Genomic DNA, 19130 nt, shown 5'->3' with positions numbered 1-19130 from the left:
GAATAACTCATTGTTTCTCTCTCTCTCTTTTTTTTTTTCCACCAGCCTACAGGGTACATGGAAAACTGCATTTCGTACAGCGCCATTGAGGATGTGCAGCTGCTCTCCTGGGAAAATGCCCCAAAGTATTGTTTACAGCTAACGATTCCCGGGGGTACCGTCCTACTGCAGGTACAATAAACATTTACTTTGCCTTCCAGCGCATCATATCTATAGTTATACCTCCTCTTTGTCAGAGGAGCAACTACATCTGTGTTGCATGTTTGTTGCCAAATCCACCAACTTCTGCTGCGTCGGATACCGTTGGTTTCTCTGCAGTGATTGGACAGAGTTTTAATGTGACACCAGTATAGAATAATTAGATGCTGATCGCAGACAAGCTGTAATGTCTGTCTGTCTGTGTATCTAATTATTAAGAGAGTACCAACATATACTGCTGCACGTCAGTGGTTATACAAAACAAACATCATGCTACGTTAATATGTAATGTGAAAGAGGTGGTGAGGAACGTGTGCAAATACATTCATAATCTAGAAAATCTCAGATTTATTGAAATTCGGGCACGGTTATTCATAATATATTCTAAAGGCAATTTCAGAGGCCAAAATAGCTGAACTAAAGTTTGACTATTTTCGTCTAAATTTGGAAATTCACTTTGAATTTATCTTGAATTTCCAGCAATTCTTACTTTTGTTGCCTGATGTCCCACTTTTACTAACCTGGGGCCAAGTAAGCATTGCATCCAGTGGTTTTATGGTCATGCCAAATTTGTTTACTCTTTTATCCCCCCCCCACTCCCCCCCCTATTAAGCTATATATATTGCTTTTGTCAGAATATCTTTGGTGCTGAACTTCTAGGAGATTAAGTGCATCTACCCATCCACAAGTAGTGTGTGGATGGTCCCAAAATAGCTGATGTGCCGAGACACTAGACATTGTGGGGTGTTAAGTAAATTATGTCTAGGAGATCAATGAGCATCCATCCAGCATTTTTCAGGCTGTTTTGTGAATGGGGAGCTACTGATTGGCTTAAAGCGTCTTTTGATGCCCTCAGCCCGGGCTGGTGATATAGAACCTTTGAGGAAAGGATTGGTGCATTTGTGCGTCCGCTTCCTTTGGCCCCTCCTCAAGAAAGTATCAGAAATTGTCACGCTTATATTTGGGGGTAGAAATACCTCACTTGCTGTCAGTCAGTCAGTGGTGTGCTAGCTCGCCTTCTTTACCACTACTCAATAAACGGTATTAAAGTATTAACGTCTAGAGCGCATGCACACGCTTGTGATTTCAGCACACAGAGGTTTCTCAATGAGACATTGACAGGGTTCTTCGCTAAAGTGAAAATTCAAGGTGAATTCAAAGTAAACTTCAAATTTAAGTTGGACAAATCCAGCTTTGCTTCCCATTAGCTACTCTGGCCTTAAATTTAAAATTTACTTTGAATTTACCTTGAAATCATTACTTTAGTAATGTGAAAGACTCGTCTGGGGAAAGTAGGGAGGGGCTGCAGACGAGATCTGCAGCTTTTGCTGGCTGTTTTTAGACGTACCCCTAATCAAAAAAATGCAGAAATAAATGCACGCACATTTTCATTGAGGGTATAGCTACAAAATTGTGAATTAATAATTCAGAGTGTTCCTTTAAATTTTGTTATATCAGATGTTTTTTCGGTTTCCTTTTGAAAACATAAACAATCTCTAATAATAAGTTTTGGTGGTCCTTATTATTAAAATATTTCCATTTTTCCAGGTAGTTTCATTGACCACAATTTTGCCACAGAATACTTCTTACTCTATTTAAAAAGGCAGGGTTTTTATGTATTTATTTATCAGTTTTTGAATGGTTGCTGCATTTGCCTGTTGCTAAGCTATAGTAACCATTTCATATCCCTGTGGATAAAACGTGTTCGTCTTTTTAGGTTTTCATTCTGCATTGGAAATGGGATATTTTGTTACATTATCTTTTCTTTGGGCAAAACCCGTGTTATTACATTGCATCTTGATGGTAACAATGTTTGGAAACCCGAGAAACATAGTTAAAGGCCATTTTCCGTTAGTTAAGTTATCAGATCTCAAAAGATACAAGAGTTCTGCTGGTACTGTTCTTCAGGCAAGTGCAATCAGTGATTAACAGATTTCTGTACTCTATCAGGATCGACTAATAGACATTTCAATTATTATGTGTGTTTTGTTACCCCTGCATTTTGTAAAATTTGTTTTGGCAAGTTAAGCAGTGTTAATTTTATCATTTTTTACCATAGCATCGTATAAATAAAGAGAGGATTAAAATACTAGGGTAGAGAAAAAAATGATAATACTATTTGAAAATTTGTAACTTCATGAGGATCCATGAGATATCTTTTGGTTTTATCATTTTTAAAATAAAAGTTTTTTTTTAATATATTTTTTTTCTTGTAGTAAATTTTAGGTTGTGATGTTTTATTTTAGCAGTTATATAAAGGGCCACTCTATGCATCAGAACCTATAAATCTTGCAAGTCCTGGTGCTGTCCTACAGTTTAATGTCACACAATTCAGGAGAAGGGTCTCTTCGGCTTTAAAGCACCACTCTAATCTTGGCAATATTGAATTGTGTAAGTTTTGTCCACACTGGACGTTGAGCGTGGCCTTTTAATGATGTTCAGTTATATTTTAATTTCCTAACTCATATTTTAGTAAAGAAAAAAAAGAAAAAAAAGCAATGAGAGAGATCAGTGAGACTGAGGAATGTAAAGAGAATGCCCTCTAACAGCAAGTGGATACAGTTATTGTCCGAATGAGCCTCTCTTAAAGGGACTCTACAGTGCCAGGAAAACATATCAGTTTTCCTGGCACTGCAGAATCCTGCAGTGCCCCTCTCCCACCCCCCCATCCCATGTTGCTGGAGAGGTTAAAACCGCTTCAGTGACTTACCTGAATCTAGTGCTGATGTCCCTCGGCGCTGGGTCAGGCTTCGCCCATGCTCCTCCCTCGCTGACGTTAGCCGGCGGGGGAGACATAATGCGCATGCGCGTATTAGACCTCCCCATAGGAAAACATTATTCAATGCTTTCCTGGGTGGTTCCGGCGACTCTGGAAGAACTCATGCATAGCGTGAGGACGTCCAGCGTCATTTAAAACACTTTTCGGGTTTTAAAATCCCGGAAGTCCCTCTAGTGGCTGTCTAAAAGAGTGGCTGTCTAAAAGACAGCCACTAGAGGAGGGCTTTTAACACTGCAAGGTAATTATTGCAGTTTATAAAATACACGTGTAGGGTTAAGGTTAGTGGGAGTTGGCACCCAGACCACTTCAATGGGCAGAAGTGGTCTGGGTGCCTGGAGTGTCCCTTAAAGCAAGGTTTAACAGGATAGATAGTTCAGAGTTCCACAGATCAGATCAGATCTATCATGTCTGCTATAAGTTTAGTGTCACACTAAGTGCCATAACCAATGTCTGCTACAACTTGTTGTCCTTGAAGCCAGTAGTTACAACAACCCTTTTGTTGTTGTTAATGGATTACTCCATTCATCATAAACACTTTGGCCTGTTTAGCAACAGTTTGCCTGCTTACCTTAGTCCCTGCTGGGCTCCAGGATTCCTTGGTGGTCTTGTGACATGTTTTTGGATCCTGCAGAGCTGCAGATGCCAGATGCCAACAGCTGTAGCCATTCATTGGCTGAGAGCATCAGCTGACCACACTCAGCCAATGGCACACATTCTGCAGTGCAGTGAAATTTGCACAAAACTAACATTGGTCAACCCCGAACTCTTGTTCCGGGCTGCAGATGACACCCCAGTGATGCTGCCACGGATGGAGTTAGATCTCTCCGTCCGCGAAGCGGTTAAACGTGGTATGTGCAACATTTCATAGTAAAACGCTGCACATGCTGATCCAGGCACCATAACCACTTCACATCACTGAAGGATTCTCCAATATCCTAAGTCCAGCCCCTCTGTCTAAGTCAAGTCTATATAAATCCCTGTGATATTGTTGGTCTTTATCAGCTTTACATCACTGACTCATTGCACCATAACTCACTGTTAATAAAATCAAAGTTTCCATTTTTTCACTCCATAAGAATATTTTCTGTGCATTATTCATTGCCATTTCCAGTATCTGCAATGTGTTTTCTATATAAATGTTATGACATTTCGTAAAAGGCAGACGTAACCCCACGTATATTCATTCAGAAATTCTGTGTCATGTGTGTGCCAAAATGCACATATTCATTTTTTTTTAAAAGCAAATCTACCGTGTGATCTAGATCTATCATATCTGTAATTTATACTTCCAAAAACTTTATTTGCTCAAGAGTCAGTGAAGTCCTAGAATCCTAGAATAATTGTGTTTTTCTTAAAGAGGCTTCTTTTTAAGGAACAAAAAAAGTGTCTATTAAAGGAACACTATAGTCACCTAAATGACTTTAGCTAAATAAAGCAGTTTAGTGTATAGATCATTCCCCTGCAATTTCACTGCTCAATTCACTGTCATTTAGGAGTTAAATCACTTTGTTTCTGTTTATGCAGCGCTAGCCACACCTCCACTGGCTATGATTGACAGAGCCTGCATGAAAAAAAAAAACTGGTTTCACTTTCAAACAGATGTAATTTACCTTAAATAATTGTATCTCAATCTCTAAATTGAACTTTAATCACATACAGGAGTCTCTTGCAGGGTCTAGCAAGCTATTAACATAGCAGGGGATAAGAAAATCTTAATTAAACAGAATTTGCAATAAAGAAAGCCTAAATAGGGCTCTCTTTACAGGAAGTGTTTATGGAAGGCTGTGCAAGTCACATGCAGGGAGGTGTGACTAGGGTTCATAAACAAAGGGATTTAACTCCTAAATGGCAGAGGATTGAGCAGTGAGGCTGCAGGGGCATGTTCTATACACCAAAACTGCTTTATTAAGCTAAAGTTGTTCAGGTGACTATAGTGTCCCTTTAACCCCTTAAGGACACATGACATGTGTGACATGTCATGATTCCCTTTTATTCTAGAAGGTTGGTCCTTAAGGGGTTAAGAAGAATCTTTCTTCTCAAACTGTAAACAGTAAGCTCCTTCTGTAGGTCCTAGCCATTGGCTGACTGAGCATGATTGCAGGGGAGCACATATCGATCATGTTTGTGAATAAAGATTTCAGAATTTGTATAATTAAAAAGGCATATTATGCTCATTTTTGGAGTCTATGTGATGCCCGGGATTTAGTCACCACTGATAAGGGTTGCAGATCACCATTGTAATAGTCCTTAGAAACCCAATGCAGCAATGGCTATCCTTGGCAACCCAGGTGTTTTATAAAGTCAATTTCCCATGGTGCTTAGCCCGTTGTCATGGCACATTTTATTAAACCGCATTTCCCATGATTGTTGTAGAAAAATATTAATGATGCTCACATCTTTGGATTTACTGCTAAGTGAAGAATCCTTTTTTTTTTCTTTCCGCAGGAAAAATACATATTCACAAATGTTATCAGTATACTGGTAGTTTTCACTCAACACGGGGTTAAAATGGTGAAATATTCCTGCAGTAAGAGCAGGGGGTTAACAGATATGTCAGTTGTTCTTGAATATGTCCCCCATCCCGTGGATACGTTTTAAGGATGCTGTTCCTAGCACCTAAATAATAAATTGAATGGTATGGACCTAATATTACTATATTTAGTTCTTAAGGATAAACGATCATCACTCTATTTTATGATTTGTTTAAAATAAAAGATTACACGTGTTATAGCCTCACTTTAAACAATGTTGTAATATATACATTTATGTAAATACCAATTTTTTGGGAGTCTCCAGGCTTACCTTTCTCTGTGAAGGCAGCCATCTTTAATTCTTCTTTGGTTTGGAGCACAGCTTATCCGGCCAAGGACTGTGCAAACGTACATTTATAATTTCTAATGTCATGTGCACGTGCCCGATATTTTAGGGTTGTTTCAGATATTCTAAGTAGATTATTATTAAAAAGCACCAACAAATTCTGCAGCGCTGAACAATGTCTGTACAATGGGTGGACTAACACACGTATTTGTAATAAGACGTACAGGAACAGAGAGGTTAAGACCCCTACTCAGATAAGCTTACATGCTAGAGTGAGTGGGGTACAGTGACATGAATGGTAGGAGTAGGGTAGTAAATTAGGTTGCTAGAATTGTATTCACTGAGGGCTTAGTGTTTTGTATTTATTTTTTATGACAGTTGCAGGAAAGGAATCAAGGTGCGGGGAGAAAAATCTATGAGCAGTTTAATTCAGCGGTTCCCAAAGTGTGGGTCGCGACCCACTGGTGGGTCGCAGGGCGATTCCCAGTGGGTCGCGCTGACCCACACATCCAGGGCCGCCGGCTAGTCAGGCAGACTGACACCAGGAGGGAGCCCGGCGGCTTGCCCTGTATGCCGCCGGGCTGCCTCCAATCAGTCTGCCCAGCAGCTCCGGTCTGCAGCTCCGCCGGGTGCAGAGCTGCAGACCGTGTGATAGAAGTCTCGCGAGCTCCCAGAGCGTTACCATGGCAACACTCAGGGAGCTCGCGAGACTTTTATTACACGGCCTGCAGCTCAGCACCCGGCGGAGCTCAGACCGGAGAGGTAACCCACCGGACCACTAGGGAGACACTGGACCACCAGGGATGTCTAATGAAGGTAGGGCACAGAGCCCAAACAATGCCCCCCCACCCTAATGTAACCCCTTCTCTGCCTGCCCCCCCACCCCAATGTAACCCCTTCTCTGCCCCCCCACCCTAATGTAACCCCTTCTCTGCCCCCCCACCCTAATGTAACACCTTCTCTGCCCCCCCACCCTAATGTAACCCCTTCTCTGCCTGCCCCCCCACTCCAATGTAACCCCTTCTCTGCCCCCCCACCCTAATGTAACCCCTTCTCTGCCTGCCCCCCCACTCCAATGTAACCCCTTCTCTGCCTGCCCCCCCCACTCCAATGTAACCCCTTCTCTGCCTGCCCCCCCACTCCAATGTAACCCCTTCTCTGCCTGCCCCCCCACTCCAATGTAACCCCTTCTCTGCCTGCCCCCCACCCCAATGTAACCCCTTCTCTGCCTGCCCCCCCACTCCAATGTAACCCCTTCTCTGCCTGCCCCCCCACTCCAATGTAACCCCTTCTCTGCCTGCCCCCCCACTCCAATGTAACCCCTTCTCTGCCTGCCCCCTCACCCCAATGTAACCCCTTCTCTGCCTACCCTCCCCCCCACTGTAACCCCTTCTCTGCCTGCCCTCCACCCCCCACTGTAACCCCTTCTCTGCCTGCCCCTCTCCCCCCTGTAACCCCTTCTCAGCCTACCCTCCCCCCAACTGCAACCCCTTCTCTGCCTGCCCCCCTCCCCCCACTGTAACGCCTTCTCTGCCTGCCCTCCCCCACTGTAACGCCTTCTCTGCCTGCCCTCCCCCCTGTAACCCCTTCTCTCCCTGCCCCTCTCCCCACACTGTAACCTTTTCTCCCCCTGCCCAACCACTGTCGCCTTTTCTCCCCCTGCCCCCCTTTCTCCCCCTGCCTGCCTACTATAACCCTTTCTCCCCCTGCCTGCCCACTGTAACCCTTTCTCCCCCTGCCCACCCACTGTAACCCTTTCTCACACTGCCCCCCACACTGTTACCAGTACACACACTCCCTCCCACACTGTCACCCTCACCTCCTGTCTCTGCGTGTCCTTTTGTGTCAGAGTGTGTGTGTGTATTTGTGTGTCTGTGTGTATCTGTGTACATGAGTGTCTGTGTATCTGTGTGTGGGAAACTAAGTGTCATTGTGTGTATCGCTGTGTATTTGTGTGTCTGTGTGTGTGTGTATACACTGCACACATACTCCATACAAAAAAACATGCTTACATTGAAACACACATTGTGTATATGTATATTTTATAAACACAATATACACACACTGCATCCACTACACACACGCACACACTGCAATCAAACGCAAACATTACATACAAACACACCCCTGCATTAAAACACTAAAATGATCTACAAACACGCCTTCATTCAAACACCAACACTACACACAAAAAGCACACCTGCATTTAAAGTCCTACACTACATATACAAACACCCCTGCATTCAGATGCAAACATTACAAACAAGTACACCACTACATTCCAATAGCAACAGTACATACAAATACACTCATACATGCACACATATACTTAATACAAAAACATGCTTACATTCAAACACTGCTCACAAATATAACCCTGCAATGATGTGCAAATGGTAGATCTCCATCTGGCATATTATTGTTGAAGTTCTCCGACAGATGGAGATCTACCTTTTGGCCACACTTTCACTAGATGGGGGCCCAGAAAACATACTGCACCACGGTCCTCTCTACATTAGTTCCACCACTAGGATAATCCATGTGAGGTGCCTGGATGAAAGAGCAGGACAACAACATTTCTGATTCTGAGTCTGTGAGTAAGCAGTTGTATGTCTCTAAAACTGATTGCCATGATGTGTAAAGTTTCTGCGTCTAAAACTGCCATGATATATCAAAATTATGCCTCTAAAACTGCCATGTTATGCCAATTTTATGCATCTAAAGCTGATTGCCATGGTGTGCCAATTTTATGCATCTGACTGTTTGCCATGGTGTGCCAATTGAATGCTTCTGAAGCCGATTGGCATGATGTGCCAAGTTTATGCATCTAAAAGTGATTGCAATGATATACCAAGTTTATGCATCTAAAGCTGATTGCCATGGTGTGCCAATTTTATGCATCTGACTGTTTTCAATGGTGTGCCAATTGAATGCTTCTGAAACTGATTGCCATGATGTGCCACGTTTATGCATCTAAAAGTGATTGCCATGATATGCCAAGTTTATGCATCTAAAGCTGATTGCCATGGTGTGCCAATTTTATGCATCTAAAACTGATTGCAATGGTGTGCCAATTGAATGCTTCTGAAGCTGATTTCCATGATGTGCCAAGTTTATGCATCTAAAGCTGATTGCCATGGTGTGCCAATTTTATGCATCTAAAACTGATTGCAATGGTGTGCCAATTGAATGCTTCTGAAGCTGATTTCCATGATGTGACAAGTTTATGCATCTAAAAGTGATGCCATGATATGCCAAGTTTATGCATCTAAAGCTGATTGCCATGGTGTGCCAAGTTTATGTATTTAAAGCTGTCATGATGTTCCAATTGTATGCCTCTAAAATTGATTGCCATGATGTACCAATTTTATGCATCTAAAACTGATTGCAATGGTATGCCAATTGTTTGCATCTAAAGCGAATTGCCGTGGTGTGCCAATTGTATGCATCTAAAGCGGATTGCTATAGTTTGCCAATTATATGCTTCTAAAGCGGTTTGCCATGGTGTGCCAATTGTATGCCTCTGAAGCTGATTGCAATGGTATGCCAATTGTATGCATCTAAAGCGAATTGCCATGGTGTGCCAATTGTATGCATCTAAAGCGGATTTCCACGGTGTGCCAATTGTATGCATCTAAAGCGGATTGCTATAGTTTGCCAATTGTATGCATCTAAAGCGAATTGCCATGGTGTGCCAATTGTATGCATCTAAAGCGGATTTCCACGGTGTGCCAATTGTATGCATCTAAAGCGGATTGCTATAGTTTGCCAGTTGTATGCCTCTAAAGCGGTTTGCCATGGTGTGCCAATTGTATGCCTCTGAAGCGGATTGCCATGGTGTTCACTTTTTAAAATACGCATTAAAAGCAAGTGGGTCCCGAAAAATTACCATTTTGAAAAGTGGGTCTCGGCCCATAAAAGTTTGGGAAGCCCTGGTTTAATTGATATGCTTTCCTGAAGAAGTGGGCTGTCAATGACATTTGAATGATTGGAGACTGGGTGAAAGTCTAACGGAGAAGGGAAGGGAGTTTCACAGGGATGGTGCAGGCCTAGAGAAGTCTTGAAGGCGAGCATCAGAGGTGGGAGTAGGAACAGAGGATAGATGTAGTTATTCGGCAGAGCGTAGGTGCCTAGATGGGACATACTTGTGTACTAGGGAGGATAGGTAGATAGGACAGCATTATGTAGAGATTTATAGGCAAGCACCAGAATTTTAAATTGAACCCGTATCTTCCAAATAAGCGGTTCATCCGACCAAAGTGGAATTACGTGGTTGTATAAAAGATGATGACAGTTTTCCCTTTAAAAACACAGCCATAAATAGAGTTTGGTTTATGCATGCAAATGTTATGTATTGTTGATACAGTATTGCAACAAATATATATTATCTTGTTTACATTGTATTCCACTCTTCTGGATAAAGGTATCAATGATGCATGTCTACAAAGGGTTACAGAAATCTCACACTAAGTTATTATTGCTGCGTTACTTATTTTTCTTGTGTAAATGTTTTGCACATGCACGTGGTGCCGTTTTTTTTTTTTTCTACTGTTCTTTAATAATCAGAAGGTAACCAGATGGAAAAACAAACAGGGGAGAAGCCCTTGTTAAACATAGTGAGGATACAGTAGCTGGGGCAGCAGTTGGTGTTTCTATCTGCTGTAAAGTAAATGATGTGTGCATACTGTGAGCAGCCAGACCTCTTTCCCTGATGAGTTGTCTTTCTATCTCAGTGTTCCACTCAGAGTTGCTAGATCACAGGGTTACCAACCTACGTCATACCTACACTGGCCACTGCCATGCTAAATAGAGCCAAGAGACTGTCACTGCATGGTTTAATAGTTTAATGCAGTTTTCATGTGTCTTTAAAAAAAATTGCGACCAGTGGTAGTGTTGCTCAATATATAAGAACGGTCATAATTTAATAATGAATACATACACATATCCTATTCTACCATTTTGGTGCGTCTTCTGACTTACCTTTGCTCTATTGGACGGCTGTCTTTTTAGTCTTCATTGGTCATTAGCACCTCTTCTCCAAGACCTTGCAGAGAATTTAAATAACTGAACTAGACACAGATTGGATTTTGAAGTGACCAGCGCTTGCACACTATTTTTCCATTACCTGCGTACAATTATGTCAGACAAAAGGGGATTTAAAGATGGCTGCCTCCACACAGCCAGTGGTAAGCCAGGAGAAAACTTTGGAATTAGGTATCTACGCATAGGTATGCATTCCAAATGTAAACACACAGACTAATAAATGGAGATTTTAATTACTAATTTTTTAAAAAAGGCCATTTCCTTTTAATTATGTATTTGCAATGCATTTACCACATATTTAGAGGCTGTTATAGTGCGTGATATGTCTTAGTGTTGATTGGTGTATGAATTCTGTATGATATGTGGATTCTGTATGTTTGCGTAATGATTATTTTGCGTATATGATGTGAATTAGCAATATGTGATGCATATGATGTGGGTGGATGCTGCATATTGTGTGACTGAAGTTTTTCATGGGTGCAACATCTGTTAGCCATGGGTCATCTTTGAGTGATGTATGGGTGCAAGGTGACATGTGAATCAATAGTCCGTGAGATGGCCTTCTTTGTAACACGGTCTGGTTCCTAGATTTTTAGGCTATCTCCTGTCTTCAAATCAAGTATCTTAAGCCCTGCTAATTTGTTAAATTCCAGATACCTTTGTCTTAAAACTAAAAATAAACTGTGATAGTGAAAATCATTGCTGTGACGCAGGGAAACATGTGATGAGTTTCCATTTTGCTATAGTCTTCATATAATGTAAATATATATGTTTGCCTATTTGAAAAACAGAATGCTATCTTGCCATATGAGTGGCGTAGCTCTTTCCCTCTAATGCTATTTTCAGTTTGCATGGACTAGAAGCTTGCACACATTGATCTGCATTAATAAATATCACCATAAACAAATAGCTCTCATAACAATGGGAGATGTGGATGTGGAACGGTGGGCCAGAAGAGGGGTGGGAAACATTAACAGTTCTTCCTGAAAAAGTAGCAATGCTGCCCCATGGGATTAGTGTGCAGAGATTACTCAGCACCACATAAACTTCTCTATTACTGCACTTGTGCAATAATGATTGGAGACGTTTACCTATTATTATTTATTTTTTTACAGTGGGCGTCCCTACACGTGAGACTCGTAGTAATAAGCCCAGGCCATTGAGATATAACCTAGAATTCTGGACTGCCCTGCTGAATCCAGACATTTGGGAGATTTAATAAATGTTTCAGACCAGTACATCAAATAGACACAAGGAAAGGGTAGCTGTATGCACGTGTATCTGTCAAAGTTAGAGTTAGAAAGTTACATGTACTGATAGGTGTTAATTTTGTTAGCAATAAAATAATGACATTATAAAAATGTAAAATTCTGTTTTTTTTTTTGTTTTTTTTTGCAATGTCCAAAACAAAATAAAATTGCAGAATTCAGTCAAGCTGAACAATTTTCCATTTTCAAATAAATGCACGTGAAAGAGGGGGGAAAAAATTAAAATGAACCATGTACATGGTTATGAACTAAAGTTGCAAATTTCAGGAATTCAAAGTGAATTCATAATCTATTTAACATTTTTGACCAAAATGGATGAATTCGAAACACTAGTTAGTAATGTTTTTAGTTTAACTATCGTGGCCTAAAATTTAAAATCCAAAGTGAATTCATTTTAAACTTTTATAAATAACCCTACGAGTGTTCAGTTAGATGAGATCAGGTGCACTATGGGACATAAGTTTAAAGCACAAGAGAATAGGTAAACATTTTGTTTCAAAAGGTATATAATAAGATATAAGCTCTAAGCCCTAGAGACAAGCAACAAATCATGAACTATTAAAAAAAAAAAAAAAAAAAAAAAAATTGCCTTAACAGAACAGAGACAGCTTCTAATTCTTTATTTGATTAATGAGCTATATATTATTATTTTTTTTGTTAAGATACTTAGTTTAATTTGTTTTTCCACACGGCCATATACATTGGATTAGTGAAAAGGTACCAATGTTTAACCAAACACAAGGCCTTTGCAACGGCTGCTTAACAATGAATAGAAAGTTAAAATCGAGAGACGACTCATTTATCATCTGGCCCCTTCCAGATCTGAGCCTGGGTTTATTATATGAACCTGTGATCGCAGATTTAGTTCTCCTCATCAATTGTTCTTGCAGAAAAATGATTGCATTGTTCATTTTCAATAACAGACTTTGCTGCCCTGATTAAATGTGTACCCTGTGTGGAGCAAATATTTGCATACATTTCAGGAAACAGATAGAGCAAGATTATTGTTATTTGTACATCCTAGGAACCCTGCCTGCAGGCCACTAATGTGTCCATAACAGGTAGATATGATGTTTACCGTTGGGAAGATTCCAGGAAATTCAGAAGAATTGATTGAGATTATAAAGGTGGGCTCTGTTGACTTTGATAAAACGGGTAGGAGGTGTGCAAGGAATAGAGATACTAAAGGCCCGCATGTCCTGCTTTAAACACCAGGTTAAGCTTCTCCGGAACGACCTGTGTAACGTGGCTGCCCATTTAACCGTTTGTGTGCTAGGCGAGTTAGAAATGCAATTCTCTTAAAGGGTTAAGGCTTGGGCGACATATGAAATGTCAAATAGTATGACGTAATGAGAAAAAAAAAGGTTTCCAAATATTTGAGAATTACTCCAGATCTAGATAACAGACATACACAATGAACTGCACAATGTGTTTGCTATCGAGGTGGGGTAATCCTTGTAATCCTAATTTTTTTTTTTTTATGATTCAGATCTGGGCATCTATTTTGAAAGATGTCACAAAGATTTAAGACTAATGAGGGTTTCAAAAATAAAACAACATGTTCTAACATACAAATAGACCAACCTCAGCGGCAGAATTACAAGGAACCTGTCCTGACGCCCGTATTGGTTGTAGGGTAATTATGGCATAACCCAATACAAATATCGACAGGAGGATTGGGACACCAATGATTTTACCCATAAGGAGTAAATATTCAACAAAAGCGAAAAGGGTTTTGCAATTGTTGAATATTTACTCTTTGTCCAAATCTTTCTGTCCATGTTCTAACCTAATCAATGTAAAATATATATCTTGTCATGATCTAAAACTGGGAGAACATTTAAAAATGTTAGCCTACATAATGATTTCTGGTGTATGTGTGGCATAAGGCTAAAATATAATTTACAGGAAATGGAGAAACACGTGACCACTCTCAGTATGTATTGTCTTCACCTTCTTGCATGACCTACTTGCTATTAATCTAAGAACCCTATTTTACAAAATATCGTGAATCATGGTCACCTCCTTATTCCTAATCAACAATATGGTATGTTCTGTTTAAGTAGCGTTGGTATCGCCGTACAAGTCTGCAGTCATAGATGGATCAGCTCATTCCATGATGGAATAGAAATAGGGATGGTTACTTGCCAGGATTTCTAATATTATGTCTGCATACCCTTATAGTTAACAAATTATGTGTTTCTGAGATGTGAAAAGTAAAATAAAATGTAGAAATTCACACTGTTGCTTTTACCTCTATTTTGTACTGGGCGGTGGACGCCTCCATCTTGGCTTAGTGATCATAGAGAGAGGGAGAGAAAATGATACAATGTTTCTATTTCTTTTCCTCCAATGCAATTTGTGCCCTGGTTGTGCCTTTACCGAACTAGAATGTGCTTGTCAATTTTTAAATCTATAAAATACATTTAAAGAAACCTGCAGAATCACACAAGGAAAAGATTACCATAGGTCATGGGTGATTTTTAATACTTTATTCATTGGTGTAGTTTTCGGAGAAGTTACAGTTCCCCTTTAAAAAGAGATTCCTATGGAGGCATTGACCTTTAGGGGTTATGATGCAGGTTTAATCTTTTCCATGGTCTTCGAAACAAACCTTTCAGAGAAGCATGGGAGATTTTTCTTTTTTTTTTTTTTTTACACTGGGTATCTTTTGTGACATTGTCATGTTTTCAGACCATCAGAAATTCCTGACATTGTAAAGTAGAGTTTTTGCTTTCAATTCCGCAAGGTTTGACGTACGTAACCCACATTGTTATTGTGAAGGGTTAACCACGCAATCTCTAATGTGTTCCTCTTGTGTTTCTTTTCAGGCAGCAAACAGCTATTTGAGAGATCAGTGGTTTCATTCCCTGCAATGGAAGGTAAGTAACTAAAGTTAAAAAAATAAAAAAAAGCCAACGCATTTTTCTTTATAAATGCGGTAATTCACCCATGTGAAAATCTCTTCTTTAAAACTACAGAGTATGATATGTTTAATCAAATTGTTACCATCTCCCTATGTCTTCTCCAAAGCCTGTGTGTTATTACTTAATACTACTGAAACTGCTGTTGGCTTTTTTGGTATATCTTACTTCCTGCATGTGTTTCTTAAACAGGATGTAGCAATGTTTGTGGATACTCTATCAATAATTTGTTTCCAGGGTTGTACATCTTTTATAAGATCACTTCTGAAAAAACATTTATACCAGGCCTGGACTGGTCATTAGGGAAACCTGGTAAAAGCCTGGTGGACCTCAAAAGTCAGAAGCCAAGGGCCAGCTGAAGACATCAGATATCTTCCATTATCCCATTATCATTTACTTATAGTTTTTGCTGTGGTATCACTGTCACTTATGTAATGCGGCCGAGTTCTGCAACTCTCCAATCTGTCTCCCCAGCTCTTGCAGTTCTGCCTGAAGAATAGGCAGTTCTACCAGGCATAAATGCAAACAGTCTTCCTGCCAGTTATACAGGCAAGCCCAGTGACGATGGACCATGCAGAGAGGGCAGTTTTACCTCTCTTTGTCTAATCCTAGTGCCCTGAGTGCAGTGTGAGTCTATGTAAATGATGTGCTCATTCTACACTTTTTGGGACAGCTTCCTGTTGTCTACACAAGTGGGGCAACCTTCCTGGTGTCTGCAAAAGAACCAAGAAACAAAGTTAGTACAGCGCAATAGGACCTTAAAATAGGGACTTTCCTGCCTAACATGGGACTATTGGAAGGCCAGATATAGGGTTTTTACTAAAGTGTAAATTGTTGGGAATTCAAAGAATTTCAAGTTTTAGGCTAAGATAGCCCATGCTTCTCATTTGGCTGTTGGGACCTAACATTTAAAATTCATGTTACATTCACCGAGGTCTCACTCATAATTACTACCAATGCACCATGTCTATGAAATAAACCACTATGTCACTTCTTAGTTTGTCTCTTATTATCTGTTTTGACCTGATTAGCTTGCCCTATGGTTATTTCCCACTCGTCACTATATACTATTTGCTGACCCCACCTATAAGGGAAAGCCCAGAACTGAAACACCAGGGAGGTTTCCTATGTATGAGCGCTACAGAAACCCCTGATGAGCCTTTCAGCTGCAAAAGCCTTTTCATTGAGGCCACACTTATTCTAGTCTAGGTACTTTTGGATAGGTAGTCCAGAATCAAAACGCTAGGCTGGTTCCCTTGGTGCTAGACATTTGTCATCTTCATGTAAAAATCCATAGTATCACTAGTGCAAACACAGTATATCAAATATATTCCACATGAGCATATACACCGCCAGGCGTCTACCAATAGGTGCTGTTCAGTAACAGATACACCAACAGAAGTCCACCAGTTGGAGATGTACATTAGCCATTAGCAGATACACCATCAGAAGCCCTCCTATAGTAGATGTACACCAATAGATGACCACCTATAAAAGGTGTACACCACCCGAAGTCCACCTATAGGAGATGTGCAACACGAGACGTCCACCTATAGGAGATGTACAATACCAGAAGTCCACCATGATTTTACAGTAGCAGGTACACCATCAGAGGTCAATCTACAAAAACTATACAATAGTGGATGTGAGAGTTCCAGGGACAAAGTGATGTGAGTTTCTGTAAAAGTGGAACATCCTTTTCTGTATGCACTGGTCTGCTTTATGGATTTTGTGTTTTTAAACAAAATGAATGTGCAACCATGTCCACTCTTGACTCCAGGGCTTCTGGTCCCTTAAAGTTAAGCAATGTTCTCTTACCACCTCTCAACCTCGTGTTACGCTGACACTGGGAGAGCGAATGTAGAAACTGGCCTTACACAAATTTAAAGAAGGAAGGAGGTTAACCATAAAAGCAACTCTAAACAGATTAGCAATTTTTTTTAATTTTTTTTTTAATTCTTTATTTTTCTTGTGCATAGTTTAACAACGGGCGTGTGGAGCCACGACAGCTTCCACAAGCGTTTTCACATCAGTACAAAGCATGGCAGGTTAGATGGCACATTTTATATTACAGGATAACGGCATATGAGTTGACAATATGTTTGTAGGAAGTCTTACTATGCTAAGCATGCGTAAAATCTAACTAGTTGTTCTATAGGTAATGCCTGTATATCTTGGCTGTTGTGTTACAAATGGGCGATAGGAGCCCAATGCATGGTTTAGCTAGATGTGGAGTTAGCGAGGGTAGTGGTGGGAGCATGTGTATCTAGTTTTGTAAAATTAGAAGAAAAGGGTAAGCTTTGTTGTTAACCGTAGCGGTATCAGTGGAAGTCCACAGGTTAAGTAGTGGAAGCAACGCCAGGGAGGTCGGAGACCAGTGCTTAATAGCGGTAAGCGATTTTAGTCCGCAGCTGGCAGACAGGTTGACATCTAGGGGATATATCCTAAGTATACGTGATGTGTGTGGATGCCGGGTAGTGTTATGTGAGGGACGGTGAGTGTGTATGGAGGCCTCTTTTGGTGTGTCATGTATATTAGACCCATAGCCGCTTCCCTTAGGGATCGCTTGGGCAAAATCATGGGGGTAACGACAAAAAGGAAACATGAAAAACATAACGATACGATAAATATCGGGATCCAGTAGGCAGGATAGCGTCCCTTTGAGACCGAGGCGACCAGCTGGTCGTCAGTGGGGTAAGCTGGTGTGCACTCAGGTCATGGCCTTGGCCCCAGAAGTCGTGGCTGATGCTCTGGGTATAAAGTCCCGGGTGATTGCGGGGTCCCATCCATGCCAGTTCGTGCTTTCCGCAATCTGTGAAGCCTGGCTTAATGAGTCCAGTGGGAGGCCCAGCGCCTGCAGGCACTTTGCTGTGTCTTGCTGGTCGCGTACTGTAATGGTAGTGTCTTCTCGTTGGATCAACAGTGTTCGGGCCGGGCCCCAGCGGTAGCTGTTTTTCTTCGTGCGCAGGAGGGAGGTGAGTGGTCGGAGTGTTCGTCTCCAAGCGAGCGTTCCCCTAGAGAGGTCGGCAAAGAATCCGAGCACCATTCCCTCGAAGTTGTAGGGCGTGTGCCCCCTGATGGCGGCCAGCAGCGCTGTTTTGTCTTGGTGAGATTGGAATTGAACCACCAGGTCTCCCGGGGCTGTGGGTGGTGCTTTGGCCTGTTTCTGGATTCTGAATATCCCATCCAGTAGCACTGTCTTCGCCCGTTTAGGGGTCAGGATGGCCGTTAGGAGGCGCCTGGTGAAGTGGGGGAGTTCTTCTGTCTGGATGTTCTCCGCCACCCCTCTGATTTTCAGGTTTTTCTGTCTCCATTTGTCTTCCAGGGCATCAAATTTGCCCTCCTGTGCTTTGGTCATTTGTCTGAGTTCGTCCACCTCCTGCCTCAGCACAGTCATCTGCCTGTCGTGTTCCCTTGAGGTGTTTTCCACCGCGCCTATGCGCCCTGTTAGCCCCCGCAGGTCCTCTCTAATCAAGGCCATATCCGCCGAGATTTTTATTTGGAGGTTTGTGATCAGCTCCTTGATTGCGGGTAACGTTGCTGGGGTTGTGTCGGGTGCAGGGCATGCGGGTGCTGTGCGCGTCGCTGGCGGAACTTTCTGCGGTGTGTGGTCGTTTTCCTCCTCCTCCGATGCTCCGTCGGAGAAGTCGGAGCAACCGCCATGGAGGGACGCCATCTTAGGCTCGTGGCTGCTGTAGGCCTGGCGCCAGAGGTCTCCGATGTCCATACCTGGCCTAGGCCTGTCAGGTTTTTGTTTTTTTGTTTTTCTGCCCATTGGGTGGCCGTTGGGTTCTCCCTGTTTGTTTGTGGGGTGTGGATCCACCTTAGTGATTGTGTTTTGTCGTCGGTAAAGCCGGAGCTCGGAGGCCATGCGACTGTCTCCTTCGCTTGTCCCAGATTAGCAATTTAAAAAAAACATTCTACCAGTTTTGTATTCACTTTTCATGCCTTTTTTTTTTTTTTTTTTTTTTTTAAAACAGCAACTTTTAATTAATATGAAATAAACCTATCCAATATGTGTTTTGGGGGTCTCACTCTTCCCATTTGCTGGTGTTTTGTGTCTGTTGTTTACTAAACAGGCGCGTTGTTTACTAAACCATT

The 19130-nt window shown here is 41.5% G+C and overlaps 1 protein-coding gene across 2 annotated transcripts in view; it reads left to right on the top strand.

Moving 5' to 3' along the window:
* The window catches only part of CMIP (c-Maf inducing protein), a 156872-nt gene that overhangs the window by 63729 nt on the left and 74013 nt on the right, over window positions 1–19130 (top strand). For both annotated transcript variants that reach the window (XM_063438670.1, XM_063438669.1), the window contains exons 2-3: window positions 46–171; window positions 14937–14987. In XM_063438670.1, the coding sequence (XP_063294740.1) occupies window positions 46–171; window positions 14937–14987 (177 nt within the window). The remainder of the gene's footprint in view (window positions 1–45; window positions 172–14936; window positions 14988–19130) is intronic.

The sequence above is a fragment of the Pelobates fuscus genome, chromosome 12, assembly GCF_036172605.1.
Source record: "Pelobates fuscus isolate aPelFus1 chromosome 12, aPelFus1.pri, whole genome shotgun sequence".
Classification (NCBI taxonomy): Eukaryota; Metazoa; Chordata; class Amphibia; order Anura; family Pelobatidae; genus Pelobates; species Pelobates fuscus.
Note: the sequence above shows the minus strand (reverse complement) of the source record. Positions and strands in the feature narration are given on the sequence as shown.